This window comes from Colletotrichum tamarilloi (assembly GCF_030869305.1).
Source record: "Colletotrichum tamarilloi strain Tom-12 chromosome Unknown Scaffold_3.1, whole genome shotgun sequence".
NCBI lineage: Eukaryota > Fungi > Ascomycota > Sordariomycetes > Glomerellales > Glomerellaceae > Colletotrichum > Colletotrichum tamarilloi.
In genome coordinates this window covers 892,147-919,391 of record NW_026849386.1, presented here as the reverse complement: position 1 = coordinate 919,391, position 27,245 = coordinate 892,147, and the positions used below count along the sequence as shown (strand labels likewise).

Genomic DNA, 27,245 nt, shown 5'->3' with positions numbered 1-27,245 from the left:
TTTCCTATCTAATGATAGCGATTTACTCTACAATGGAGGTTCCATGGCGATACTATGGCGGCTACAAAGCCATCCCAAGCCCAGAACCGAGAAAGAGTACCCAGACGGGTACGAGGCGCGAAAGCGCACAAGTCCATCCCAGAAAGTGAAGCCCACGAGAACCAGAAAACCCCTATCACCCCAGCAAGTGCTTAGATATCCACCAAGAACATGTCGCCGCTTGAGGCAGAATGGATGTGGCCCCGCAAGAAGGCATGGCTTGGCCATCAAACAGACCAGACGTACTCACCATCAGGGTCGCCCTCCAGCGCCGGTCTCTTGGGCTGAGGACCAGCGATTCTCTCGCGCTGCCTAATGGCCATCATCTCAGTGGTCGAGTAGTAGCCCATGTAACCGTAGTCCTCTCGGGTCACTGCCACGTACTTTCTTCCATAATGCTGGCTCTCAAGATCTTGCAGCGTCTGGGCCCCTTGCTTGATGACCTTGCCCACCTGGTTGCTGATGGCCGCGTTCTGAGCATCCTGACTAGGCATCTGAGTACCCTCCTGTTTGACTTTCATCTCGGAGCGCTGCTGAGAACGATGCGGGGACTGCTGGTACTGAAGATGCACTTGAGACTGGAAATGCTCTCGAGCCCGGCGGTCATTCTCCCGGGCAATCTGCTCCTGCTGAAGTTGCAGTCGCATGTTTTCGCCTGGCAGTCCGGAGTTGACAATGCGAAGTTGCTGCGGTAAATGACCATAGAATCCATCGGCAGCTTGCGCACCCGGGACCTGTTGTGTGGCGTGTGGAGGCTGGCTAAAGCCCGCGTTTGGCTGATTATTGTGACGAGTCTCTGCAGCATGAGCCTCTCTAGTCGGTGTTGACGCCATGTATGCCTGGGAGGCGGCTTGACCCAGGGGCTGAAGAGCTCTGGAAGACCGGGGCTGCCCCGAGTCACTCAGAAGGGGCAGATGCTCTGCCTCTTCATACATCAGCCTCTGTAAGCGGGAAAATACACGAGATCCATCCTGAGGCGAAGCAGCTGGATGATCGTTGTTTCCATGGTTAGGAGTCGTCGCCGGAGTTGTCACCGGAGCTATCGCTGCGGGCTGTTGAGCTGCAGGCACTTGCGGCGACACATCATCGTCTTCAGGCCAACTCGGGATGGGCGGATAGAAGGTGGTCAATCCTTCATTCGTGATGTACTCCCGAAACCCGAGTGGGTTCGCCGCGGAAGCAGCTGTCGCGTCCCTAAATTCAGCTTGATCCCAGACGTCTTGCAAGGTGATTGGAGGCAGTAGAGTAAGAGCGGAAATACCCTCATGCGCCTGACGGTTCTCAGAACGCACTTGGTCGATAGGCTGAACGTCCGCCTCGTTTCCGTGGATGTTTTGGACGCCCGAATAGTCGTCAGACGGAACAGCTTGACTAGTGGTATTGGAAGACTTCTAGTTCCGGGGCACGTTGGCAAGCAGTGTCATTGTCTCCACCTCGAAATCGGCTCCATTCGGCAGCTTTTGTCCCTTAGGCAGAGCAGCCGCGACGGAGACGTCGATTTCATTGACCATCCCAGCCTGGAGCTGAACGTCAAAGACTCTAGCGTTGACGGGGAGCACCTGACCCTGAATGGGATGAGATTGCTGTACAGTAGACCGGTTTACCTGCACCCACAATCGCCACTGACGTCCTTCCTTCTCAAGGAATAGCGGCAAAGTCGCAATGACCTGAAGTCTCAGCTGGGTGGCGGGGACATGAACAGTCACAGACTGCTTGCACTCTCTTTCGAGGGGTTTTAAGCTCATGTTGAAGCGACTTCCGTGAGTGATCATTGGATGAGCCTGGATAGTCAGATTGGTGATGAGTGCATCGGCAGCGCCTGGGAGCTTGATTAGTGATATAGTCATTTTCATCTCTCTCGCACTATACGTACTCTTGCCAGGCGCACGGAACTGCTGATCCCACAGAGGTTTCGGAGGCGGCTGTGGGATGGCATTCGCCTGCGGTTGAGGCTGCACAATTCCAATGGGTTGGAACGTCGCGCTGGATAGGTTTGCTGTCTGTCCCGCGGGCGGCGGGAAAGCGGAAGGCGTGCTGGGTTGACCGGGAGTCACTGCAGGCGAAGGTCGTGCTGCGTCCTCGCGCTTGATGTTGTTCGTGACAGAGGGGCTCGGGGATGCGACCGATGTGCTTCGGAGTCTGTCCATCGCAGCGGAAGCAGCTGGTAGTCCACTCTGGCGAGCGGTACCATTGCCAAGTGGCGCCTGATCACTGACGGCGGCTCCGGCTGCCTGGGGAACTGTGGGGGCCGGCGAGTCCGCGGAATCACTCTTGCCCCCAACATGGATGGTGATCTTCTTAGATGTGGACGGCTGCTCAGTGGCCGACTGCTGGACCTTAAGCTTGATCTTGGGCTGCGAAGGCTCTGAAACAGCTGCCTTGGCCTTCTTGATTTCAATAGCGAAGAATTCCTACACCCTTGTCAGAAGTTGATCTCGTAGTCGTTAAGGTGAGGCATACCTGAAGTTCTCGCGCCAGTTCATAGATTTCGCTTCCTTCTTCGTTGTAGTACTTGGCGTTATCCCACAGCAAGCTGGCTGCTTCTTCGAATGCCGCCCAGCTCTTCAAGTCGCTAATCCCGGTGGCCTCGTTGCGTCCATGAATGCCCTTCGTGGCCTTCTGAAGCTTTCTGAGGGACATGGGATCCTTGACGACTCTGTAATAGTCTTTCAAGGCTCGTGGAGGAAGGTTGATGAAGGGTTCAAAGTAAGCCTCGTCCTCGCTAGGCGGCGTGTTAGCATGATCCATAGCGATGAAGAGAAGGGTTCACTTACTCAGCTTCTTTCTTGCGAATCATTTCCTCCACAATCTTTTCTTGAGCTGCCTGGAAGTTGAGGCCCTTGTACGAGACGCCCTCGTATTCATAGTCAGGGCGACTAGGCGTGGCATTTCGAGCATGCGATTTGCGAGATGTCACAGCCCTGGACGATGACGATCTACCCGGTCCTCTGCGGCGGATAAGAATAGTCGGCTTGGAGTTCTGGCTTCCCTCGTCATCGTCCTCCTCGCCCTCCGCATCGTCATCTTCCTCTTCATCTCCGTCCTCTTCTTCTGCTTCAGCTTCTTCTCCCTCTTCCTCATCATCTTCCTCAGCATCTTCCTGTTCCTCAGGGGATTTTGCGGCACCCTGTGGCTTCTCAATGTCGTCGTCTTCGGCTTCGTCCACGCGGTGGGCGGGCAGAACGGTCGGGACCGCAGTATAGCCGCCTCTAGCATAAGCCGGGTTGGTCTTGGTCATGAAGTTGCTCAGAGCTTTGCGAACTCTCTCAGCGTCGTCAAACTGGGGAGTGCTCCTCGAGTAGTAGTCCTTCGCGTTGGACACCATGCGCTTGAAATAGCTCTCGAGTTCGGTGAGAGTCGAGAAATCGCCATTCTTGAGCTTTCTTTCGATTATCGAGAGCGAAATCGGCATCCTCGTTTTCTTGTAGTATTCGGCGTTGCCCTCTCTCGGCATCAGCTTCTCGAAATACACTGCGACCTTGCGACCACTAGAAGAGTTGGAAGATTAGCACACGCCGCTATGTCTGATTTGCAGATGACACCACTGCAATCAAAAGTCCAAGACACATCAAGTCGATGTGGAAATCGACTTGAGCTATGCCATAGCTAAGATGAGTAGGTAGGTAGACTCACTTCTTGTCTTGAGTCCGGCGGATCTGCTCGAGGAAGAATAGGCCATGTTCGGTGGTTGACTCGACCGTCTCCCCCTTGCTGAGGTCATACTTCTGCGAGGGAGGAAGAAATGTTAGCTGTTTTGTTTAAGAACCGCAGTGTCTAGGAGTCAGAGAAGAGAGTGCGCTGAGAGAGTCTAGAAAATTCGGGAAACGGCCGAAAATGGGCATGATGGAGGGAAGTGCAAGCCAAAGGATGCCCAGGCCAATGTCACTTATTGCGGTACCAATGGATCGCAAGTCAGGTTCCTCGTGAAGCCCTGTGAAGGACGACACAAGCAGGAAAAGCTTCCGTCGACAGGTGAGGGGTGCATTTGGGGGTGTAAAGGACAATGGGAGCTCACCTCAGTCAGTCTCTGGCGTTTTGCAGCGCGTTCGTCAGCTTCATTCGCGCCATTGACGGCGGATGATCTCCGCTTGTTGTCCATCAAAAAGGTGAGGACAATGGTCGCGGACGCATGCGCTTTTTGCTGAGAAAGTAAGAAAGAGCTGTTTACTGTATTGTGCCTGCAATGGGTGACGGCAGGTGGCAGCCTTTGTGTGGGTGAGGTGGTGGTGATGCTGCAATTGCGACTGGATTGCAGAGACGCGTCGGGTTGGAGATGGAGACGGAGCGGGTAAGGAAGGCAGGTTCGGGGCAAGGTTGTTGGCAGACAGGGCTGTAGACGGAACCTCGTAAGGTAAGGTACGTAGCGCAGACCGAAGTATGGAAGGTACCTAGGTAGGCAGGTCCCCGGAAGTGATGCAGCCCTCCCCACTTTTTTTTTCTCGGGTTGAGATGGGGGTAGCTCGAGATCTGAGATACCAAAAAAGCCCAGGCACTCAAGTGGGATTATTTTTTTTCTGGCGCGATGAGCTTTCGCGCGAAGGTGCAGGTGGCAGGTGGTGAGTAGGTAAGTCTTTCAAGGTTGGGGATGCTAGGGGGATTTCCTCTGGGAATTTCGGGACGGTGGTATTGACCTTTTGCGCTGGCCACTGAACAGCAGGAGCACCCAGAAGGAGAAGGTACGAGGATGAGGTATCTCTCTCGGCGACTTCCTGCCACCTTATGCCTCAGGAACCCATTACAAGGTGCGTGGGTGCCTTTTTCTCAAGGCGGATTTCCAACTCTGGCCAAACTGAATTGACGGGCTGGTAGTAGTGCTGCCAGGTGGCAGGAATAGAATGGGTCCCGTCTACGCCGTTGAGAACTGCAAAAGGGTAAGGTAGGCTGCAAAAAGTTTCGCCCATGGCATGGACTGTGCTCATTCTCAAATGGAAGTAGGTATCTGGTCAGTGGAGGGGAACTTTCAAAATTGCAGTGAAATCAGCTGAAGCTGGACTGCATGCACAGCAGCACAGCATCCCGAGTACAAAGTAGATTTAGATGTTTTCCAGGTTATTTAAGGCATGTAAGAATGCAGCACCACAGCACTTGAGTACTTCTTCCAGGCCAGGCCAAACCGGGCCTGGGGCGGAAGTTGCCGGCAAAAACGCCTCGGACCCTGGGGGCCAGCAGATGATGGCAGCGCTGGGGTTCAAAGTACCTCAGTGAAATCCAATCCGACTTTTGTTTACTGCTCCGTATCTTTGCCCACTCTTTGAATAATAACCCCTCGATGCTGCGCGCGCCAGCCTCCCTCGAACATCATATTTCTGACCTCGAGCTCCCTCGTTACTTCCCATCTCCTCCTTCGAGTCAGTGGTGCAGCTGAACCGTTGTTTCAGTGCCAATTCCTGCCTACCCCGCCTGCATCGTTGTTTACCTTTTTTTTTTTCTCTCTTCCTCCCCTTCCTCTTCCCCTCCGACTTGGCTTGGTGTGTGTGGTCGCCTGACCTGCCGGAAGAACTGGATCTTTCGCGCCCTCAGACTCCTCTTCTGCACCCGAGAGCATATCGCCAGTCTCCGACAGCTTCGCCCGTCGCTTGACCCCTTCGTCCCTCGCAAACGAGCTACCCCGCCGATCGCGTCCGCGGTTACGTGCCGAGACTCGACGCCACTCTCGATCCCACAGACGCACACCCCCATCACAAGACAGACGAACCGCTTCCGCCATGGATATCGACATGAGCCGTCGTAACAAGGTCCCGCGGGCTTTGTCCGACTCAGAGAGGGCCCGTTTGGACGAGTTCATCGACTCCATCCACTACTCTGCACGGTAGGTTGTCGTACTGTTTCTCATCCTACCGCAATTCCATTGACCGTGGACTAACTTGCTTGTCTTTTCCCTTCTAGATACTCTGACAGCGAGTACGAGTACCGGCATGTGCAGCTGCCCAAAGCCATGCTCAAGGCCATCCCTAAAGATTACCACGACTCTTCCCACGGAACACTGAAGCTGCTCTGGGAAGAGGAATGGCGAGCGCTCGGCATCACTCAGGTATGCCTCGCGGCCCCCATGAGGCCCCTCTGCAACGCACAATAGAAGGCTAATGTTAGGAACATAGAGTTTGGGTTGGGAACACTACGAGGTCCACGAGCCTGAGCCGCACATTCTACTCTTCAAGTTGGTATACCCCTCAATCCGATCAGTTGTGCGTATTACTCACACCGATCAAAATAGGCGCCCACTCAACTACCAGCCTCCCCAGTGAGAACGGCATAGCGAGAAACGTCTCGTTACCCTGCAATCGCAGTACAAATTCCCGCTCCCCGCCCAGCAGACTTCTGCTTGGGCGATGCTCTTAACGACACGAATGACGGCCAATGATGATGGAACTTTTCTCTTTAGATATTCAGGAGAAGAGGTTGAGAGATAATGATACCTCGTCCTTGCAGACCACGGCACACGGTATAAAGACGGCGCATACCACTATGGTTGTTGCATTTTCTTTTAGGTGGTTTGAGTCATTGGGGATCTGTTGGTGTTGGGTTGTTTGCTGCATGTCTGGAAGTTGAGAAATGGTCTCGTCTGATGAGAGGTCTGTTGTCCTGCATCACGGCCATCGTCTATGCCACGCTGTCGCTGTTGTAGCGGACACTCGGTCTCGCCAATCGTTGAGACGAAGGTCATCATGGACGAGTGAATGCTTCGTCTGGAAAAAGAAGGGGCGGCGTGTCGGTTGTGTAGATGGTCGCTGTTGGCTAGCACCTGCATAGCTGGACCAACGACAGTAATGAACAGAGCTCGGGAACCAGGAGATAGATACTTGAAGCTAATGCAGTGTTACAAGATGCAAATAGTCTCCAAAGAGCATGGTACCTGTGGGTGGTAATCTCACAGGCATGCACACAATATGAGCTTCGACCACCTGTATTGAGACATAACAAGATGTAGTGTAAGCGAGGCACGCGCATGGGCTTGGGTGAACAATCTACGGGTCATAACTACGAAATGATGGCACCACTGCACTACGATGATTAGTCGACATTTTAGACCTTCTAGATCTTGAGCAGTGCTGCACGAGGCTTTCGGATTTACGAGTGCTACCGGTAGTGCAGCAGAGTGCTGTTGGACGTCACTTTGTCAATGCGGGAGTCCGAAGAACGGAAGCATTTTAGTGCTTTTCAGACATCTGAATGGGAGTGCTATCAGTCGGTCGACACGTGCAAAGTTGCAGGGAATGAGCGGAGGCCAGGCGTATGACAGAAGCTCCGTGGTCTGCAATCGGCAAGTCGGCGGGATGCACCAAGCCGGAACGAGCTGAATGGCGGCGGCGGCATCCGAGAGTCGAGCTGGAACGGCGGCAACTTATTTTGGCGCCAGAGTGGTCCCAATTGGCTCCTACATCTGCTGATTTTCCACCCCAAAGAAGGACACCTTTCAACCATTCCATGGCGGCTGGAGGTACCCGACACCAGTGAATACCGGACCACCCTCGCTTTCTCAAATTAGCGTTTGGTACCCCGTAAGAGTTAAGACAGCATGCCGGCATTAGACACTTTGGAGTGAGGTTTAAGGTACGGGAAGCTGGAGTGCAAGGCCCAGACATATCAGGGTACTTTGATATTAGTAGCAGGTCCCAGTGGTCGCATTTCAGGATCAGCCAATCCTCGCCAGATAAAGTAACACGATAATTACCTCGAGATACGGATACTTTGAGGGACCCCTCAGCTGCATATTAATCAGCTCGGGGGTGCCATTGCTACTTCCACGTTTGCCTTCCTGCCATATTCGTATACAGTTGAGGACAGATTCGCATGACTCTGTAGCCTGCCAGCGTCCTTTGACAGGAAGCGTCTAAAAAGGCCCGACAGTCCCGTTCTTCCAGAACATCCCACTTTACACTAACTCTGTCCTCTCTGCCCTGCTTACATCACCTTCTTTAATTCCTTCCTTTCAGTTGCTCCCGTCGAGCCAGGAGAAGAGAAACGCTCGAGGCCCCAGCTCATGACATTGATAGGGAGACAAAGACGACGCCACTTCTGCCACTTGCATCTCTGGTCTAAGACTTGAGACAAGAAACTGGATCGCCCCCCCATTTTACCTTTCAATTAACCTCCAACGTCCTCGGCCGTTTCTCCGAAACGAACCTCACCGAACCTAACTTGACCCTGCTTAAGCGCTGCAGCATTTCCATCGCAGCCTACCCAAGGCTCGGATCTGCGCTGCAGGAGCCCGGACACTCGCAACGTTTCAGCCGAACCTTTGGAAACTTGTCAACTTCACCAACGATCTCCGTTAGAGTTGCGCGAGCAATTCACAAGCTGGCAACCGCCTGTTCTTGCTTTGCAGCTGCATATTAAACCCTCCGATCAGCCACCCGTTCCGCGAAGCTGGGACCTTCGTTTTGATCACCATGAAGTCTGCCAGCAGATTGTTCTTCCTCTCTGTGTTTGCACTCTGGGGTTCTCCAGTTCAATGCGAGAGCGCCCAAGATGATTGTGCGGTATGCCGCCGTTTATTTTCTCCTTCTCTTCCTCTCGAGGGCCTACGTCACCGCTGCAGTGTCTGAGTACCGAATTTCTCTCTCTAACTCGTCGTACCAGATCTCCCCAAAGGCCATTGTTTCCGACGCATGCGCCTCGTACTCTACCCTCGATAAATTAAACACCAAGGTCAAACCCCTAGTCGACGACCTGACGAGATCGACCGACTTCTTCTCACACTACCGACTGAACCTTTTCCACAAGAAGTGCCCTTTCTGGAACGATGAAAATGGCATGTGCGGCAACATTGCCTGCGCCGTAGAGACGCTCGACAATGAGGAGGACATTCCCGAAGTCTGGAGGGCGAGTGAGCTCGGAAAGCTGGAAGGACCGCTGGCGAAACACCCTCCTCGAAAAGTGCAACACGAGCGCCCCGAGCGGCCGCTACAAGGAAAACTAGGCCTGGAGGTCGGCGAGAGCTGTGTGGTGGAATACGACGACGAGTGCGACGAGCGAGACTACTGCGTCCCCGAAGACGAGAGCGCGAGCTCCAAGGGCGACTACGTAAGCCTCCTCCGCAACCCCGAACGATTCACTGGATACGCTGGCATGGGCGCCGCTCAAGTCTGGGACGCCATCTACCGCGAGAACTGTTTCCAGAAGAGTTCTTTCCCGCACTCGGCATCCCTAGGACAGTCGCAGGTCCCCCACAAGGGTCCCGCGGCACAGGACTTCCGTCAGGTTCTCGAGGCAGTCGGGCGCCAGCAGGCCCTGGATCAGATGCGCGAGACGCAGCCTAATGCTCCGTTTGCAGCCCAGACTGGCCTAGAGGCCGGTGACGAGTGCTTGGAGAAGCGTGTCTTCTATCGTGTCATCTCTGGCATGCACGCGAGTATCAGCACCCACCTCTGCTGGGATTTCCTCAACCAGACCACCGGTGAATGGCAGCCCAACGTGGCATGCTACCGCGGCCGCCTGCACACCCATCCCGAGCGAATTAGCAACCTCTACTTCAACTACGCCCTCGTCACCCGCGCTGTCGCCAAGCTCGGTCCCTACCTCCAGGGTCGCGACTACACCTTCTGCTCGGGCGATATCGACCAGGATGCCGCGACGCGGTCCAAGGTCCTCGAGGTCACCGAAGGAGCGGCGAGCGTGCCTCAGATCTTTGACGAGAGCCTCATGTTTAAGAACGGTGAGGGTCCGTCGCTAAAGGAGGACTTCCGCAACCGCTTCCGTAATGTCAGTCGCGTCATGGACTGCGTTGGCTGCGATAAGTGCCGTCTCTGGGGCAAGCTGCAGACCAATGGCTACGGAACCGCGCTCAAGGTTCTGTTCGAGTTCGACAATGCCAGCGAGGATATTCCCGTCCTGAAGCGCACCGAGCTGGTGGCGTTGTTCAACACGTATGCCCGGATCAGCAGCTCCCTCGCGGCCATTAACAAATTCCGCGCGATGGTTGATTCCGAGGAGGCCCTCGCCGCTGCTGCGGCAGCCAAGGCGTCCAGCCCGATCCCCGACCGGGCCAAGAAGCCGCACAACGTGGTGACCTCACCGGACGCGGAGCCCAAGAAGGTCGATCCCGAGGACGAGTACGGCGAGGACGAGCCTCTCGAGGAAGACAGCCTGGCGGACATGTTTGACGAAGAGTTTGGCCGCATTTACAAGGCCTTGAAGTTTGTTGTCCGCCGATGGGTTCAGGCTCCCAAGACTATGTAAGTTTTAAAACATCACCACAGAGTAAAAACGGCGGGGAACAGAAGACTGACAACCGGCAAACAGCTTCAATGTTGTTATTTTCGAGATACTGCGATTCTACCAGTACTTTGTCGGCCTGCCCCTCACACCTAGAACTTGGCACTTTGAGCGGCCGGACGTAGACGAATTGTAGATGAGTTGTAGATTGGTCGGTTATTCCATTGTTTAGTTTTCGTTATTGAACATCTTACCATGGCATATCATTATACTTTGCATGGCCGGGCGCGGGCAAATGGCGTTTTGCTATTCTTGTTTTCACGGAGCTAGAATGCTCCTTAGACTAGTATCGTGACCAGTTTGTACATACAAATCGATGCCAGCACCTCAAAATTCGGCTTCCGTTTCTTGGTATCATGCAAATGTCTATGAATGCTTTACTTGTACACGCCGTCTTCGGCGATACTGTTCCTTCTCTTCTTGGACGAGTTATTCAAAGGGATGTGAGTGACAACGTTGCCAATTTTGGCCTTGACACCCGAGACATCAATCTGCCACTTTCGAATACCACGGAACTGCGGCGTCTTCAGCAGGCCATAGGTGCGCAGACACTCTTCTTCTTCGGGAAGCCCAAACGCCCAGCCGATGCTCACGTGGAACGCGTCGTCGACCAGCTCCGTCGCGTGGGCTTGGTACAAGGGCGGATGGCCGAAACGGACGGCGACATCGTTACATTTGTTGAGAAGCGTACGGAGCTGCGGGTTGCTGCCGGTGGTGCTGGTGTCACCTTGCGAGGAGGCGGCTGGGCATGCTACGCGGAGTACGAGAAAGGCCCGGTCCGAGTCTGGCGACTTGAAGAAGCCCAGGCCACGGGGCGATAGACTGAACTCGCCGGTGGCGGAGGACAATGAAGACGTCAAGGCGGAGAGGAAAGCGTCCTTTTGAGCCGTGGTCAGGGACAGAGGCCGCGAGAGCGAGATGTGGAGTGGCAGAGGGGCGTTGAGGTCCGAAGTTAAGAGCGAGGTCAGCTCCCGCGTGCCAAGCAGAGGCGCGATTTCACCCAGCAGAGAAGTGAGGAGAGAATGCTGGTCCGCAGAGGGATGCCCTACACGCAGAGATTAGTTGTGATGATTTCAGGTGGGTGTGGCAATGGGAGAATGAAACAGTCGAGACGCACACTCAACGTATACATGAGAAGGCCAGTTGCCGACAATATGGGGGACGGTCCTCTTTCGGCCCTGGTGCAGGGCTGGGTTGTCGGCAGTGGCATTTCGGACCGTAGAAGCGTACAGGTCGTGGAACTCGGCTGGGAGGGGCGGAAGCGTCAATGTGCCGCCAATTGTCTCCTTCGTAGTCGAGGAGGCCGGGGGGCTGTGCCGCGTTCCTTTTTGACCGCCGGCGCCGGCGCCAGATGCAGAGCCGGCTAGCACGGAGCCATCAGTATCCTCTTTGCGCCGCTTGGCCGGAGGTGACCCGGCCTCTGAAGCTGAGTCAGAAGACGAGTAGTCCACCAGAGCCATTACCGGGTGCCAGGGACCGACAAGAAGAAGGCCGGAGAGAAGATCCTTGTGATGCGTGTTTCTGCGTCAGTGACAAGGTAATCGAGCCAATAGGCATTGAGCAAGTCTTGATCCAACACCTCGTCGCCTGAAAGCGTCTAATGGTGATTGGGAAGGGTGGCAATACAGGACGAAGGCATTTGGTGCCCGTATGTGGAAGAGGGTGAAGCGGGCACCGGCTGCAGCGGGCTGCCTGTGTTGAGAAGCACAACACGGCCGAAGCTTTGTTGCAAGATCTCGATCGAGGTGCGCCTTAGCACGCAACGCAGAGCAACGCCTTTGCACCCACTGGTGCCAGGCATCCAGGCTACAGAAAGGCTTTTCTTGCCTTACAACGTGTTCACGAATTTGGGAGGTTCCTCTAGCACATTATCTGGCAATACTTTGATCGCGAGTCTCTCTCTGCTATGAGTTCGGCATAAGGTTGCGCAAATGAGAGCCCCATTTCTCGATTTTTCTTTTGGCCTGTAAGGAAATGCCGATGACCGTAATTTTAAGCTCATTGCTCTTAGTTGCTGGCGGTGAAGGCCGTGCCCGGTTGGGCGACGTGTTCCCTCCAGGTATCGCGAGCAAGCATTGCCCTGACAAGAGGGGCGATGGGACGTGGACCGGACCCTTCCCGTATGCCCCCGTTGGGCGGTCTGAATATGCCGCGAGTCCCTTGCGTGTTGAGTGCTTACAGAGTGGAAGCATCGGAGGCGGATGGAGCGTACGTGGACGCTTCGGCCACGGAGGCTCCGTTGCATCACCGTCCCTTTGTTCATAGTGGGTGCCGGTGTCGGTCCCGTTTACGTCCAAATGTCCGCGCAGTCCGACTCTATTTTTGCGCAGCACTACCAAGACTAAGTCTGAATAGTTTTCATGATTTTGCGGCTGCCACATCAGCCCTGCGACATTAGCGGGATACCAGGAAGCTAAAGGGTACATAGTGTACTCCGTACAGAGTACTCCGTAGAAGCTAGGTGTATTGGTGGAAAGGTGAAGTGGGATGTTGCGGTTGCCGATCCCCTGGCTAGAGGACTTTTTTACTTTGCCAATGGCATGACGTAGGGCTCAGTAACCAATGCGATGTCCGAGTACTGTGCAGCAGACGTTGTTCAAGGGTCCGCGTGTCCCGTTATCGGGTGCCTGTGGCTGAGCTAAGTCAATTTAGCGGGCAAATGTTTCGTTTACTCTCGTGTCTTGCCCTACCTATTCGCGGTCCCTCGAGGATGCCGTTGCAAGACCCTGCAGGGATCGTGACAGTCTGAGCGGAGCCGCTGAGGGGAAGAGGAGAAGATGGAACCGCACGTGAGATATGTCGGAGAGACTGGGGGGCAGTACGTAGAAGTGGTTCGGCGCCGATCTCGTGATGCTGGAGCAAGGGACAATGCGAAGTTCTTGATCAGCGAACATGTCGAGGAGAAAGTGGCGATGGGTGCTGATATTCTTTCTTCAACCTGTTCAGGAAGGAAGGCAAGATAATGCAAGGTACGGCAGCAGGTATCGTACGAGGGAGAGCCTCCAATCAATTGGTACTATTATCCTGGAAAGCGACTTCCCGTCCTTTGAGAAAATTGTCCAACACTGCAAATGGAAGGCACCCTCGGACAGTAAAGGTAAGGTAGGTAGCAGGTTCCCCGCCGTCTCGCGTACTTGCCCACACCATTCAGTCATGCGGTCTCGGTCCAGTCCCTTTCTGTCCCCTCCATCCCCTCCCCTCCTTCCCACCAGACATGAAAGTTCCCAAGTCCGGGTCCTTGTCACTGCAGCCACAAATCACAAAAAACACCACAAACGAGGTTGCTACTTTATGCAGTAAGGCATGTAGTAGGTGAACAGGTCACCAATGGAAAGCTCGGCTGCCCCAGTCAGCGCAGGTCCCATGATGGTCACTTCCCATGCTGGCATCTTCCCGGAAGTCCAAGCAACAAGCGCAGAATTCTCTGCGCTTGCTGCATTCGCACACTGAACACACTCACTTACTCACATTCACCTACCCTTACTTTACCTTGCTATGTACATCTTAAGGTACGAATGCTTGTAGTCTCACTCACATGCAGCCGACCTGCCTTACAAGGACGGGGTCTACAGGTCCAAGGTAAGAACGGGCCTAGACTGGCTGTGCCTGTCGTCGGCATCTCGCCCACCCTCATGCTCATGACTCTATTGCCCCTCGCCTGGCAAGCACCTTACTTCTTTCCCACTAAACGGAACGACGGACAACGCTGGAAACTATCAAAAAGGCACCCGCGCCTACTTTGGTGCGACCTGGGATTCCACGTTCTCTCAACTCTCGTCTCTTGTCTGCATTGCATTGCTTCGCTTTGCATCTCGCATGCTTCTTTTTTGACACAACACCTCAACCGTCCCACTACCATCAGCATTCTCACCTTCGGTGTGTCGCATACACTGTCCACACCGAGATCACTTCATTGTCTTGGCAAAGGACGGACTCGCTTTCGGATCATTCGAAATAAACATCGCAATCTCCAGTAAACGAGCTGCCGACCTATTTCGAGGCGCCCGCTAGACCACTTGCTCATCTCTATCCCTACCTTGACTCCGTCTTCGCGACTTCGCCTGTGCACCGGGTAACCCGATTACCTGACCGTAAGGATACACACCCATTCACCGATATCGTCGCATCGACGTCAGTAGCCATGGACGGATCCGACAAGCAGTGGGTAAGTCAATAGCCTGGACAAACTCCAATTCACTTCCATCTACCCCAGCGCAGCGCGCACTATTACAACTGCCAGTTGCTGCTGTTGTCAAAATGATCTTTCTGCTCATTTCCCGACTGCGCGCTACTGCCAACATCGTCATCGCCCACGGTTCTTTTTCTGCTCTCGCTTTTCTCCACATTTCCGATCCGTCACCGTCGCATCTGCGGCCTTATCATTGCCCTTCTAGCCCGTCTCCCAACGTTCCAAATTCCGTCACTCCCGGGCACCCAAGCAAGTCTCGGCCCAACCAGTCAGCTTGTTCAAGTGTCGTCAGCCTTGGTCGAAGCCGATCGTCCCGTCTCGCCCATCCTTTCTATCCTGTCAGGGCACCCGACGGCCCCAGCTGCTTGCGCCCGAACTTGTTCTTCAAAGCCACCCTCTCCGTCCAAGCTACCCCTGCCAACTTAGATGTGCTGGTCGCTAAGGTACGGACGGGTCCCCTGCAATGCACGGCTCAAGCCACCCCGACCACGCTGCTTTGGAGTCCCTTCTTGCGTCACTGCCCATCCAATCTGCCGGATTTCCAAGAACAGCTCCGAACTCTGCCTCACATCATTCGTACTGCAGCTAAGCCCTTGACGACGTAAATAATACGGGTCCCTCCACACAAGCATGCGCGGCCTCTGGTTGCTCTTATACTTCCTATCTCCTCATATTATTTGAACTTGACTCACATTTGTTCTACCATTCCAAATCCAACTCATCAAATAACTCACCTCTTGCAGGCTAAAGCATACTTGCTCGACCCTCTTACTGCTCCCGAACCAAGCCAAGAAACAGGTCCCGGAAGCTCTTTCATAAACCCTGATCCACTGCTTCGAACTTTCTCGCAGAAGAAGAAAGGCAAAGAACCAGTTCAGAATAGCGACAAGAGCCAGACCAGCCACAAAGCTCACAGTCGTACCTCATCGTATCCCACTCCGCCTGCATCCGCAAGCCCAACGCGATCCAGCTTTCATTCATCCAATCCATTTTCACCGACTTATCAGCGCGATTCGGTGTCCCTGTCTAGAGGACCTGCTTCCCCAACATCACCGTCTTCGCCAGGCCATCCCCTAGGCCGCAGTACCAGTGTTCGAAGCAACGGTCTCCGAAGCCCGTCTTCGCCAAGCAATCGCTTTCCACCAAGCACAAGTGTCACTCGAAGCATCAGCGCACGCACTCGCTCTATCGCTGAGGCAAACGGAACCCAAGCCGATTCTTCAGTTCAGCGCAGCAAGAGCGTGAACTCACACCAAGGCTCCAGCGGTCTCAGACGTTCCAGTTCCATCAACCAGAGATTCCCCGGCGATATGTCTCATCGACCTCTAGACATGATCAAGCGCGAGCAGCGCGCCGCGGACCGCGCGCCTCACCTTAGAACGCGCAAATATGGCCCCGTGACGGACACCATTGACTCGCTCGACAGTATCGGCGGCGTCTACCATCACGGCGGTCCCTATGATGCCACTTTGGCATCCCGCAACCGCAACAAGAAGTATGCGCCTGTTGAGGCTGTGAGGGAGTCCAACATGGAGGCCTTGAGGGCTACGCCTCGCGAATACATTCAGGATTCCCTGGACAAGCATGTGCCTTTGCAAGGTACCGGTCTTATTCCCGCCGGTGGCACTGACATGAGCGGCAATGTTATGAACTATGAGGAAGGAGCCGATCTCATGCGTGAGCCCAATAACCAAGGCGGCGCTTACAAGAGATGGGATGGAATCGTAAGTCGACACCGGCCCTGAAAATTTGCAACGTGAGTTTGAGACTAACGATAGACAGCAATATCATCCTGATGATTTGAAGGGAAAGGGAGAGCCTTCTTACACCTACGAGAGAGACCTTAAGGAGAAGAAGCGCATGCGTAAGGCTTCTCTCGGCAACAGCCCCGCAGAATACGAGATGCGCTCCGGCATCAACGCTCAGTCACGTAAGGACAACGGGGCAATGGTACGTCAGCGCAGTGTCAGCAATGCTGCAGACGGAAGACCCGGCCCCTCCGAGTTGCCTAAGGGACATTCCAACAGCGCCGACGTCCATCGCCACAACAGCACCGGCAAGCATTTCGGCGACAGCCTGAAGCGTCGTTTCGGCAGCATCCGTCGCAAGAACCACGCTGCGGCGTAGATGTCTTTCGCAAAGACGATTCGATTGTTTTCTACATGGCGTTAAGACTTAATGATTTAACAAACGCCGACTTTCACTAGCATTTCAGTTAGTGTCGCCTATTGCGGCACGTGTACGATTTAGAGGTTTCGTACCCGAACGAGGATGCCTCATGGCGGGAAAATTGCTAGAGTGAGACAGAGTGCGCAGTATGCATTTGACTGTCAATGAGCAAAGACGTTGATGGGGCCGAGTTGGCATCAACATTCTGCCAAACAGCAAGAGCTTGCAAATGACATACCGCATCATCAAAAGAAGCGGAAATTTTCTTAGTTTAAGTAAATAGTATACCCATCAGTATGAACATTTTCTACATCTTCTACACCATGTGCGTCAATAATCGTCCCACATCCTAATGTACTCGCTGTGATAACATTATTTCACAAAGTCTTTGTCGATCGCAAAAATGACGCTTTGGAATGGAGGATACTACACAAGCGCTACGCTTTGCTCTATCTCGGATGTTTGCTTAACCCTAGTAAGAGAGCGCTGCCAAAAGACCAGAAAACCCATCAGCAGCTAGCTCCTTGTCTTGCTTTTCGTTCTCGACCCCCCATTCTGTTCTCTCAAACTTTCGCCTAAATTCCAAATTCTCAGCTCATTTTTCGATCTATCTAAAAGAATGGCTGAAAAGTTTCTGCTTCTTTAAAAGTAGGCCATGCCGCTCCATCCCAAGACACCTTCCAACTCGCCCCTGACCTCGAGGACGTCGCCGTAGCCGCCCTTGCCGGCGACTTCGAACCGGCGCCCGGCGCCGAGCCCGTTCCAGCGGGCGAGGAGCGCGCCGTCGACGATGCTGCGGCCCGCGCTGGTGTCGACGCCAGGCGTGCGCGCGTCGAGGGGCTGTAAGCGGTGGGCTTTGGGGTTCGTCGCCGCGGCCTGGGGCACGGCGCCGGCGATGCTGTTGGCGAGGGACGTCAGGCGGCGGTAGGCTTGCTCCCCGAGGGGATTCAGGGAGGCGAGGGCGCCTGTCGGGGAGGCCAGGAGGAGGGTCGTGGGCGGATTCTTGGAGGCGTTGGCGGGTGACGGGGATGCTGAGGTTCGGGGGAGGGAGAGGGTTGCTGTTGGGTGGTTTGGTGCCGCAGAGAAGGAAGCACGGTTCAAGAGGAGATGACCCTGGAGTGATTTAGGATCTTTGAAAAGTATTAGTTTCTAAGATTGTGGACGGCTGGATAGTGCTCAAGAGTTAGACTTACGCTCTGGATCGAATTGCATCACGTGGATCACGCCATCCTTGTCGCATACAACAATATGCAGCTCATCGCCGGCAACAACAAAGTCGGCCGTCGACACCTCGAACTTGCCCGCGCTCTTGCCAAAGAGCATCATCTTGTACGGCTCCTCGGCGTACCCAACGAACCAGACACCCTTGAAAGCGTCCGTCATGAGACAGTAACCCGTGCCGCGGACCTCGCGGACCGCCGTCACGTAGCAATTCATGTCCATGAAGGCGACAGGCAATAGCGTGCCGTCCTCCTTAAGACCGCGCACCATGCACTTCTGTCCCTGGGCGACGAGCATGAGTCCTTGGGAGCCCACCTCGCAGATGGCGGTGACGGCACCGCGGGGAATCTCCTCCTTAGCAACGAGCTTGAGCTTCTTGTTCGTCTCCGGGCGGCCAGGTTGCGGGACGACGGGAACGACATCGTAGACGAGGATACGGCCGCGGATGGGCAGGTCCTCGCCGCGGTTAATAGCGGTCCCGATGGTGATGAGCATACGGCGCTCCTTAGTCTCTTCGGAGACTTCTAAGTGAAGCGTCTTCATGCACATCGCTACCTCGTGCTGCTCAAGCTCTACCGTGTCGATGACGGACCAGGTGGTAGGACTCATGAGCTTGATGATGCCGCGTTCGGTCCGGGGGTATATAATTGTGGTTTCCTTAGCCCACTCCTTGTGGTAGTCGTCGTCCTTCGGCAGCTCAAAGGCCTCAGAGACACTGCACGCAACGGCGTAGGTTTCCATTGGTGGATGATACGCAATCAGGCCAACCGCATCTCCCACGGGAATTTTGCGCACAGAAACGCCCAGTTCGGCAAAGTTCGCGTCCGTAGGAAGCTGTGTAACTCGCGTTTGGCCCTCGGAATCAGCGTAAATGAAGCCACGCTCGCAGCCTTCTGTATGGAATGAGCTCATGCCGCGCACACCAATACCCTGCAAGCCGACAACCTTCGGACTGCTCTTGGCGGATTTGATGATGAAGGACGGCGAGGCGCCAGGCAAGAAGACGGTGCTGTAACCGTTGATGTCACTGCAGGCCCGAAGTGGAACAAACCGCGGTTGCTCGTTGGCATCGTCATCGGCAACTTCGACAGGACTCTTAGCAAGAGAAGGATTGTTGACTTTGCGGAAATGAAGAGTTTTGGCCAGACCAACGGATTCGTCCTGTTTTGTGAGACGAATCGGTTCGTAAATAGTGAGATCGTCATTTGCATGACGAAGCTTTTGTTACAAAAGATTAGCGGAAGCTACCATCTCCTTCAATGCGAGAAGACTTACGATGAGGTGTGGTGAAGTTGCGGTAGCGTCCCCCAGGTCGGCCATCAAGATTTCAGTCAGCGTCTCTTGTACGGTGCCTCTTCGGACAGCATAGTCTGCAGAGAGGAATGGGGGGACGTAGGTCAAGCCAGCAGCAACGTAGACTGGCTTGGAAAGGTCAGGGAGAGCGTATATCTGTCAATAGGTTAGCAAAATGTGCCCCAGCCGGATGATGTTTGATACTCACATAGAGAGCCCCTGCCGCGCTCAGCAAGAACATGAAAATGTTGCGGTCTTCTGTCGTGGCCTCATTTTTTGTCTTTTGGCCAAAGAGGTCGTGGGTGTCTTTATACAGGCATCCGGCAAGCCACTTCGTAGAGAGAAATGTGTCGTCTTCTCTTTCCATCTCCTCCAACTCACAATTGCTGTCTATCTGAGCCACCATAATGCTCGAGTCGTCCCGGATGAGAAGAAGGTAAGGGTCAACGATGCTGGCGCTGATCACCCGTGGCTCAGCACCGGTATCCTCATCGAGCATCGGAAGAATTTGACTCAACCCGAGATCTGATTAACGTTTAGCGACGATGGCGAAACTTCAGACAGAGTGCAACACAACTTACCTCCATCGTAGCACCGTACTTCCGATTTGAGAACCTGAATGATCCTCAGATGTTTTCCCATAGTACCCGCCTCCACGGTGAAGCCAGCTGCGGGATCAAATTCGGTCCCTGACAACGCCTCAAAGCCTGCACCAGTCAGAGCATAAACATCTGACGTCTCGTATCCATCTAGATCGACTTTAGAAACAATCATGAACTTGTCGTATATAGATGAAGCGTCAAACTCGCTGCCAACTGCGGCATTGGCCCCCTTATCGCCTTGCAAGGATTTCGGAATGGGTTTCTGGACGCACATGGTCCAGAATCCTCTAGCCTCTGGAAACTCGAATTTGCCGATGACCTTCGGCTGGATGTTTTGATTCATGATAGCAACAGCGCCAGCGTTGCCCTTACCCACCGCACAGGCGAGCTGCAGGTCAGATACGACACCGATTGAGTTCTTCTCCTCCTCACTATCTGGGACGAACGCTTGCTTGCCTGACACCATATCCTTGATAGGCGCTATGCTCAGCAAGGAATCATGGATGCGGAAACTCAAGTCTCCTCCTTTGGAAACCCCATTGGCAGTCGCACCGTGTTGAATCGTTGTTGTCGTCGTTTCACCGTACAGATCGTCGTCGTCGTCATCATCCATATCCTCATCGTCCAGGTCGTACTCGAATGAATCGTCGACCAACCGTGTTTTTTTGCGTGCATTCTGCGCCTGCTTTCGTGTCCAGCCGAGAACAAGCGAGTCACTTCCCGTAGTACCTAGGAAGAAAACATTCTTGCTGAGCTTCGAGATGGAGGAAACACTGCATTGAACAACATTGCCGCCAACTTCGGCTGGGACGAGCTTAACGCTGACTCCTGAGACTGTGCGTCCATCGATCTTGAAAGTGATGATGGCCAGTCGCCCGTCGCTCAGGACCATGAGCAACTCCCCATTCTCTGCAGACATGAGTTCAATGTAGCAATTCTCGAGCCGCAAATCCAGATCAGACTGATCTGCAAGAGGAAAGTTTGTGGTTTCCTTGGTGAAGGCATTGACGGCCACACCGTTCGGCTTTCCAGACTGATCTATATGGATCAACTCGTTTGTGCCGACGAGTAGAGCGCCACCGACGGGACCTGGCAGGGCGATGACTTTGAAGAGATCCTGGGGTAGGTTGTTGACGGAGAGAATCGCGGTCGAGGCCCTCTGCTGCAAGTCGAGCGTGAAGACCTTGTAAGAGAAGTGGTCCTTGCGAGGTAAGGTGTGGGAGCGGCGCTGTGTCGAGGATATGATGCCAAAGGTGGGCTCTCTGTACTCATGCAAGAAGGCGAGGTGCACAGGATGAAGGAGACTGGGATCAAGCTGCGGTAGAGGGAGGACGTATGATGTTGAGTATGGTACATCTGCTATGTTGCTAGTTCCATTTGTGGCCGCTGCAGCTGACGGCTCTTTTGCCGGCCGAGGTCCATCCACATCTTCATCCCAGTCATCCATATCTATGTCCTCATCGACTTGCTTGAAGGGTAGAAAGGCGATGTATCTGGGGCCAAACCTGAGGGCGGCGCATCGCGAACCTGGATCGGCAGCAAGATATGTGCGGTAATTGTTCAATGGACCATCGAATGGCGAGCCCTCTAGTTCTTCTTTCTCGTAGTAGTGAATGGAGATATCCTCGAGTGCGTGTTTCTCGGGATCCCACTGGACCAAGCTCAGCCTGGCAACTCTTGTAGCAATCAAGAGAGCTTCACCCCCTGACTTGGAGTGTTGCAATTTTATTCTTGCCAGTCCCGTCACAATGCCAAATATTGGGAATTCGGCGACAAGCACGAGCTTGGTGTTGTTTGATCGGTCGGCGCGAACCAGCATGTCGTCGCCGCCCAGGAAGGAGGACTCGAGGCCGTCATCGTCGTTCAATCGGCGGTCGTAAGGCTCTTCGGCTCTGGAAGCCTGCTGCTCTCGGGTCTGTGATGTGTCGACTTCGGAAGAAATGGTCTTTGTCGAGAAGATCTGTAGTAAAGAGCCCCTTGCGACGACCAGATTGTTGCTTTGCGCCGAGATGAAGGGCAAGCTGAGACTGTACTGCACACCAGTGGGTGGCGTGAGCTCTGTATAGCACTGCATCTTGACAGTCTCAGTCAATTGCCTCTGGTATCCTTACTGTCATTAGTGTATAGGGGCGGTGTATAGGATCGTGGACTTGCAGAAGCGCAAGGCTGGAGGTTGTCTGTCGCAAATCAATCGAACAATAAGATAGCTCCCGTCCTTCCAAGAGCTCTGGTCGCGCAAAAGCCCATGAGAGCGTGTCACTCATTCTGATTGGTGAGATTTGGGCAGGCGGATCAAAGAAAGAGCCGAAGCTCCGGGGCGTCCAAAGTTGCTTGTGCAGGTGCTGCCGTACATAGGCCCACAGCGATCTAGACTTCAGCACTTGCAGCACTCAGCAGCTCCCCGTGCCCCCTATCAGCATTGTGACGCTCAGGTGCAGCACACTAAGGCAGGCAAGCTACCTTCCTGCCTACCTTAGAGATTGACTGGCAGCTGGGGCCTCGCTAAACCTGTCGCCACGGCAGGAGCTAGCAGCTCAGGCAACTCTGCTGCCCGTGTTACGTCACCCGGCGCAACCTCTACTGAGGCATGCTAAGCTAGAGCTCCCCAAGCACCGAGGAATTAAGCAGTGAAACAATGACGATGCCCACAGCTCTGCGCCAGCTTTATTGATTCTTCAGAAAACATCAACAAAGGTCTACGGTCCAAAGAATCGCCATCGAACGCTACAGCCATACGGCCAAACCACGATTCATCATGGCCAACGCAGGCCTGCTCCAGACCAGTCTCATCTGGGTGGCCTACGCCGCCGCAGTCGTCTTCTGCCTCCTGGCTGCCATCATTACCACCTTCACCTGGCAGACACCCCGGGAGCGATCCGCTATAGTCAGCATCGTCGCTATTGTCAGTCTGACTGCCCTCCTGGCAACCGTTCTTCTGCTGCCTGTCGACATCGCTCTCATCTCGTCCACAACACACGCATCGCTTGGCGTGAAGAAGGACTGGGCTACCGAGGCGCGAGTTCACGACATCCTTCAGACACTGCGCATCGTCTACTATTCCCTTTATAGCTTCGATGCTCTGCTGTGTCTCTTGATCATCCCGTTCGCCTACTTCTGGCATGAGGAATACGATGAGATCGAAGTCGAGGAAGGCCGCTCATTCGGCAGCCGCCTCATCAGCGCGCTGAAGTACACACTCGTCTTCGTTGTTTTGGTCCTGACCCTCTTCTTGGTCGGCTTCTTCGTACCGGCAGCTGGTGATCACAACGGTGCTCACTGGGACCTGGATTACTTCAAGCGCATCTTGGTCCAGAATAACGGCCAAAAGGCGCTTGCCTTTGCTCTTGGACTCCTCGTTACCCTCGGAATTCTGCTGTATGTCATCTACACAGCAGCTGGACTCGCCTTGCTTCCCATGTCCTTCATCAAGTCTGCGCCGTCAATTTCTGCGCCCCAACTTACTGAGAGCACCGCAACCGCTTTGGAACAAAACCGTGAGCGCCAGCGCCAGCTTGAAATGCGCAATGCCGGTCGTCCTGAGGGTATGTCGTCCAAGGACAGGCGTGAACTTGAGGCACTGGTTCGCGAGGAGCGCACTTTGACGCGTCGCGAGAGGCTAGCAGCCGAGGCCTCCGGAGAAGGTCGCAGCACCATTTACAGATTTTGGCTCAAGGTCTGCGCCGTCTTCCGACCCATCAAGCTTCTCGGTGGTATCCTACTGCTCTTGCTTTCCGTCCTGATCTGGGTTTCCATGTTGATCACGGGTATCGACAAGGCGAAGAACTCCTTCTGCAAGGGCAAGTGCGGATATATCCTGGGTCACATCAACATTTTCCAGCCCATCAACTGGATCTTCATTCAGTCCGCCAAGGCCTTCCCGATTGACTACGTCTTGATGGCCCTCCTTGTCCTCTTCTTCTTCAGCAGTTCAATTACGGGCATCGCCACCATCGGCATCCGATTCTTGTGGGTTCGCATCTTTCAGATCCGCAAGGGACGTACTGCGCCGCAAGCCCTCCTCATTGCGACAGTCATGCTAGCCCTTATTATTCTTGCCATCAACTACACTATCGCGAACATGGTTGCTCCCCAGTACTCCATGTACGGCACTCAGACATACTGCACAGCTCCTCACCACGCTGGCGAGACCCCCGATTGCAAGGACAGACCGGATTATTTGGTACAGTGCTCTGAAGCGCTGGATCCCGAGGCCCTCAAGGTCTGCACGCCTTCCATCATGGCCGAGTTTCTCAACCGCATCGCAATCACGTGGCCCTTCTTTGGCCTAGTAGACTTTTGGGCCCAATTTGTCTTCCTCGGTATCTTCCTCATTATTTTCGTTACTGGACTCTTCCGCGCCCCCAAGCTCAACGTGTCCGAGGTTGACGAGGACGCCGAGGAAGACGAAGAGGAGGGATTGCTGGCAAGCACCGGTCGCAGGTTCGGAGCAACTTGGCAGGATATCACGGGACGCACGAAGAAGACTAGCTACGGTACGCAGGAAGGAAACAACGGTGCCGGATCCTCTGAGGCCTAGTTGAGTCGTAGGAATACCCTTGATACCAGAAGTATCGTGCCGAGCATATACGGGAAAGGGTTGTAAAACAAGCACATTGCATATCATTGACGGTATGGGAAGCGTGGAATTTTGTATTGAAACATGGGTCAAGGCACACACGATGACAGGAAGGGAACTGGCTGGGTCGGTAGTCTTGTATTTTTCCTTTAAGCGACACAGAATGCACAAACATTGTTTACAGGTTCTCCTCATGACGCTCCCAGCATAACCCGTCTTTCGCTATCCTTACCCGGCTTGACAAACCGAACAGCCTTGTGCGTCCGGTCATCAAAGGCCGCCGCCGGGCCGACGTGCATCTCGTGCCAGCATCTGGTGCAGTAGACGTCCTCGCAGCCCAGGCACTGCAGCGTGCCGTCCTCCAGGCAGACCGTGCACCACGTCGCGGCATCCTCGTCGGTGTAGCCGGTCTTGGAAGTCAGCCGCTTCTGCTTCACAGAGCGGTCTGCGGGCTGGAAGGTCGGTACGGAGGGTAGACCCATGCCGCCGCCGCCGCCGTCTGACGAGGGTCCCCCGAGACCGCTGAGCGCGGCCATGCGGGCCGCGATGTCGTTGTCAAAGTCTGATGCGGCGGCGTGCTTGGGAGCGCTGGATGGGACGGAGGGAAGTCCTAGGTCGAGGAGGCCGCTGCCCCCGCCGCCTTGGGCTTCGTTGTCTGCTTTGGGAGCTGCGATAGTCGAAGGAACCGAGGGGAGGGACAGCTCCGTGTCACCATCACCTACACCTTGATGATCTTCTTCCTGCGAGGTACCTTGGCCCCCATCGCCCGGCGTTGGTGGAATGGGCTCAAGCCGAGAGTTGTACTTCGCCTCCTCTAGAGCCTGTGAGAGCAGGTCATTCACCTCGCGGCCCATTTCCCCGCCATCCGAGTCATCATCATCATCGGAGTTGTCCTGCCCATTGCCCCGGGACGGGTCCACCGAAGTCTTCGAGAGTTCTTCTAGAAGGGCGTTGACCCTGGCGGGCTCATTTTTGTGGTCGGATTGCCACTGCTGCGGCGCACCACCACTAAGGTCCTCATCGCTGAGCAGAGCCTCGAGTGTCTGGTCATCTGTTTGAAGGAGGGGATCGACGTCATCATCCCCCGCTTCTGCCGTCGGAGCCGCCGGAGCCGGAGCGGTGGTGGACGACGGCGCGGGCGATCTCGAGGACTGATGCTGCTGCTGCGGCTGGGACTGGGGCGGTGCTGCTGCTTGTGGTCCGCCCGTGTGGGACCATGCCCGAGATGGGGACGCCGGAGACTGCTGACCGAGACGAGAGCTCGCTGGTGTGGTGACCTTTGCGGACTGCTGGGGCGGTTCCTCGCGCTCGGGTGTGTTTCTCAGAGACCTCAACCGAGCGGCCAGTGCATCCTCCCTCGAGGGCGGCTTTGCTGGCTCGATGCCCGTGAGGGAGACATTCAGGGCACTTGTGATAGAAAACCTTAGCAAATTGGTGGTCCCGAAGATGCCGGTGGTCTTTTCTTCTTATTTACTTTGATGACCTGTCCAATGACACTCCGGGACTGCCGCCTTTCAGCGCGCTCAAGCGGTCTAGCAGACTCTTGTCGGGGCCGCTCATGTTCAAGGCCTTTTCTGGTTTCCTTTGAACCTTTGGTTTCCAGTCTGACCGAGACCGAAGGGGTAGGTAGGACGCGGGTATAAGGGTAATAAGAAAGAAGACTTTGGTCAGACAAATTGAATCAGAGTAGACGAGACCCGCACATCGGTGTGATGAGTTGAATCGAATGAGCCTGTATTGATGCGAGGGGGTTTGAGGTGTCCGCCCGATTGTGGAGGCAACAATACTATGCAGGAAGCACGAGGTCCGAAAGGTTCGGAAAAGTGGCGCAAGGCAACTCGCGAGGCATCCAGGGACGAGAGAAGCAATGCTGAAGAATATGGGGCCAAAAGTTTCACCTCAGTGTTGTCTCTGGGGTATGAAGGTCTGGCACTGATAGGCTACATTGATTGTACTGCTAGTACCAGTATGACCAGTATGACCGTGATGCAACAAGGCCGGTGAGCAAGTTAGATCATGGGAGTTAGAGTGAGAGGGTACGATTGCCCGTGATGAGACCTCGTTCCGATAGCAGGCACGTTGACCAGTGAGTGACGAAATTGAGATGAGAGGCGAGCAAGTGCGAGCTGTCCGCTCCGCCAACTGGGGCGGGCGGAATGTGATGCACTGCATGCACAGCCTCAATCAGCCTATTGGAGTCATTGCTGAACGTGACAACCATAGCATCGAATAAGCTTGAATAAGCGAGATGGGTGGGAACATTGTCATCCCAGGGCTCTTATTAGGCAGAAACTTGTGTAGTGGCGGGCGGATGGCTGTGTGCCAAGGTACCTTTCAAGCTTGCTCCAAGTCCCCAAGCTAGTCCTTTTAGCATCGCCCGACTTTGCTCTGCTGGAGATTCTCGCTCACTAGATTTCTAATTACTTATTCGATTTTGTCGATTCCGTAGAGAGGCGGCAAGGCGGTAATAAGAACCAAACGGCGCAAGGGATGATCTATTGAACTAGACAGGCGATCATCCATCGCGGTTCGTGGCGTAGCTTCTTTCCACTTTACTTTCAAGGGAGGCACAGAGGGCTCACTCTTTATGTAGATACCCTGCTGGAAACAACCTTGGTGACTGCAAACGGGCGGCGGTGTGCGGTGAGCAACTGCGTTTGTCGGTATGTTTTTTGATATCTTGTAAACTGTGGATCGTGTACCATCGCAATCGATGCTCGGTGCCTTGGTGGTGCATGAGAAAACGCCGTCTCCGAAGCTTATGTCAGGGCTCAGGGGGCGCCAGCCATGGATTTTCTAAAGAGAAACAGCCTACGGTGAGGTTTACGATGGGAGCGGATCCATAGGAAGGATCAAACGGCTGTGCCGCGACCTTTTGGCTTTACCAAATGCTTATTGCCTGCCTATCATGATTTAAGTTGAAAAAGGCAAGCAGCATGCT

General features: G+C 54.5%; 9 protein-coding genes across 9 annotated transcripts; 5 read left to right on the top strand and 4 right to left on the bottom strand.

The window, feature by feature from the left end:
- Window positions 1-266: 266 nt before the first annotated feature.
- Window positions 267-4,138, bottom strand: CTAM01_01470 (uncharacterized protein; the record flags this gene model as incomplete). Its single annotated transcript, XM_060517512.1, has 7 exons — window positions 267-1,430; window positions 1,473-1,858; window positions 1,913-2,450; window positions 2,500-2,761; window positions 2,814-3,527; window positions 3,673-3,764; window positions 4,055-4,138. The coding sequence occupies 7 exons, from the start codon at window positions 4,136-4,138 to the stop codon at window positions 267-269; spliced, it is 3,240 nt and encodes a 1,079-aa protein (XP_060387973.1).
- Window positions 4,139-5,744: 1,606 nt separating this feature from the next.
- CTAM01_01469 (cyclin-dependent kinase regulatory subunit) lies at window positions 5,745-6,284 on the top strand (the record flags this gene model as incomplete). Its single annotated transcript, XM_060517511.1, has 3 exons — window positions 5,745-5,848; window positions 5,926-6,070; window positions 6,138-6,284. 3 exons carry the CDS (start codon window positions 5,745-5,747, stop codon window positions 6,282-6,284), a joined length of 396 nt encoding a protein of 131 aa, XP_060387972.1.
- Window positions 6,285-8,508: 2,224 nt separating this feature from the next.
- CTAM01_01468 (endoplasmic oxidoreductin-1) lies at window positions 8,509-10,390 on the top strand (the record flags this gene model as incomplete). Its single annotated transcript, XM_060517510.1, has 2 exons — window positions 8,509-10,214; window positions 10,282-10,390. The coding sequence occupies 2 exons, from the start codon at window positions 8,509-8,511 to the stop codon at window positions 10,388-10,390; spliced, it is 1,815 nt and encodes a 604-aa protein (XP_060387971.1).
- Window positions 10,391-10,631: 241 nt separating this feature from the next.
- CTAM01_01467 (uncharacterized protein) lies at window positions 10,632-11,714 on the bottom strand (the record flags this gene model as incomplete). The annotated part of the gene is made up of 2 exons (XM_060517509.1): window positions 10,632-11,299; window positions 11,372-11,714. 2 exons carry the CDS (start codon window positions 11,712-11,714, stop codon window positions 10,632-10,634), a joined length of 1,011 nt encoding a protein of 336 aa, XP_060387970.1.
- A 1,857-nt stretch (window positions 11,715-13,571) lies between these two features.
- Window positions 13,572-14,231, top strand: CTAM01_01466 (uncharacterized protein; the record flags this gene model as incomplete). Its single annotated transcript, XM_060517508.1, has 1 exon — window positions 13,572-14,231. A coding segment is annotated over one exon (660 nt), but the record flags the coding sequence as incomplete, so codon positions are not given.
- Window positions 14,232-15,753: 1,522 nt separating this feature from the next.
- On the top strand, window positions 15,754-16,570 carry CTAM01_01465 (uncharacterized protein; the record flags this gene model as incomplete). Its single annotated transcript, XM_060517507.1, has 2 exons — window positions 15,754-16,167; window positions 16,226-16,570. The coding sequence occupies 2 exons, from the start codon at window positions 15,754-15,756 to the stop codon at window positions 16,568-16,570; spliced, it is 759 nt and encodes a 252-aa protein (XP_060387968.1).
- A 684-nt stretch (window positions 16,571-17,254) lies between these two features.
- On the bottom strand, window positions 17,255-21,802 carry CTAM01_01464 (CPSF A subunit region; the record flags this gene model as incomplete). Its single annotated transcript, XM_060517506.1, has 5 exons — window positions 17,255-17,742; window positions 17,806-19,051; window positions 19,109-19,282; window positions 19,335-19,651; window positions 19,708-21,802. The coding sequence occupies 5 exons, from the start codon at window positions 21,800-21,802 to the stop codon at window positions 17,255-17,257; spliced, it is 4,320 nt and encodes a 1,439-aa protein (XP_060387967.1).
- A 681-nt stretch (window positions 21,803-22,483) lies between these two features.
- On the top strand, window positions 22,484-24,265 carry CTAM01_01463 (LMBR1 domain containing 1; the record flags this gene model as incomplete). Its single annotated transcript, XM_060517505.1, has 1 exon — window positions 22,484-24,265. The coding sequence occupies one exon, from the start codon at window positions 22,484-22,486 to the stop codon at window positions 24,263-24,265; it is 1,782 nt and encodes a 593-aa protein (XP_060387966.1).
- A 230-nt stretch (window positions 24,266-24,495) lies between these two features.
- CTAM01_01462 (uncharacterized protein) lies at window positions 24,496-25,864 on the bottom strand (the record flags this gene model as incomplete). The annotated part of the gene is made up of 2 exons (XM_060517504.1): window positions 24,496-25,711; window positions 25,779-25,864. 2 exons carry the CDS (start codon window positions 25,862-25,864, stop codon window positions 24,496-24,498), a joined length of 1,302 nt encoding a protein of 433 aa, XP_060387965.1.
- Between the last annotated feature and the right edge of the window lie 1,381 nt (window positions 25,865-27,245).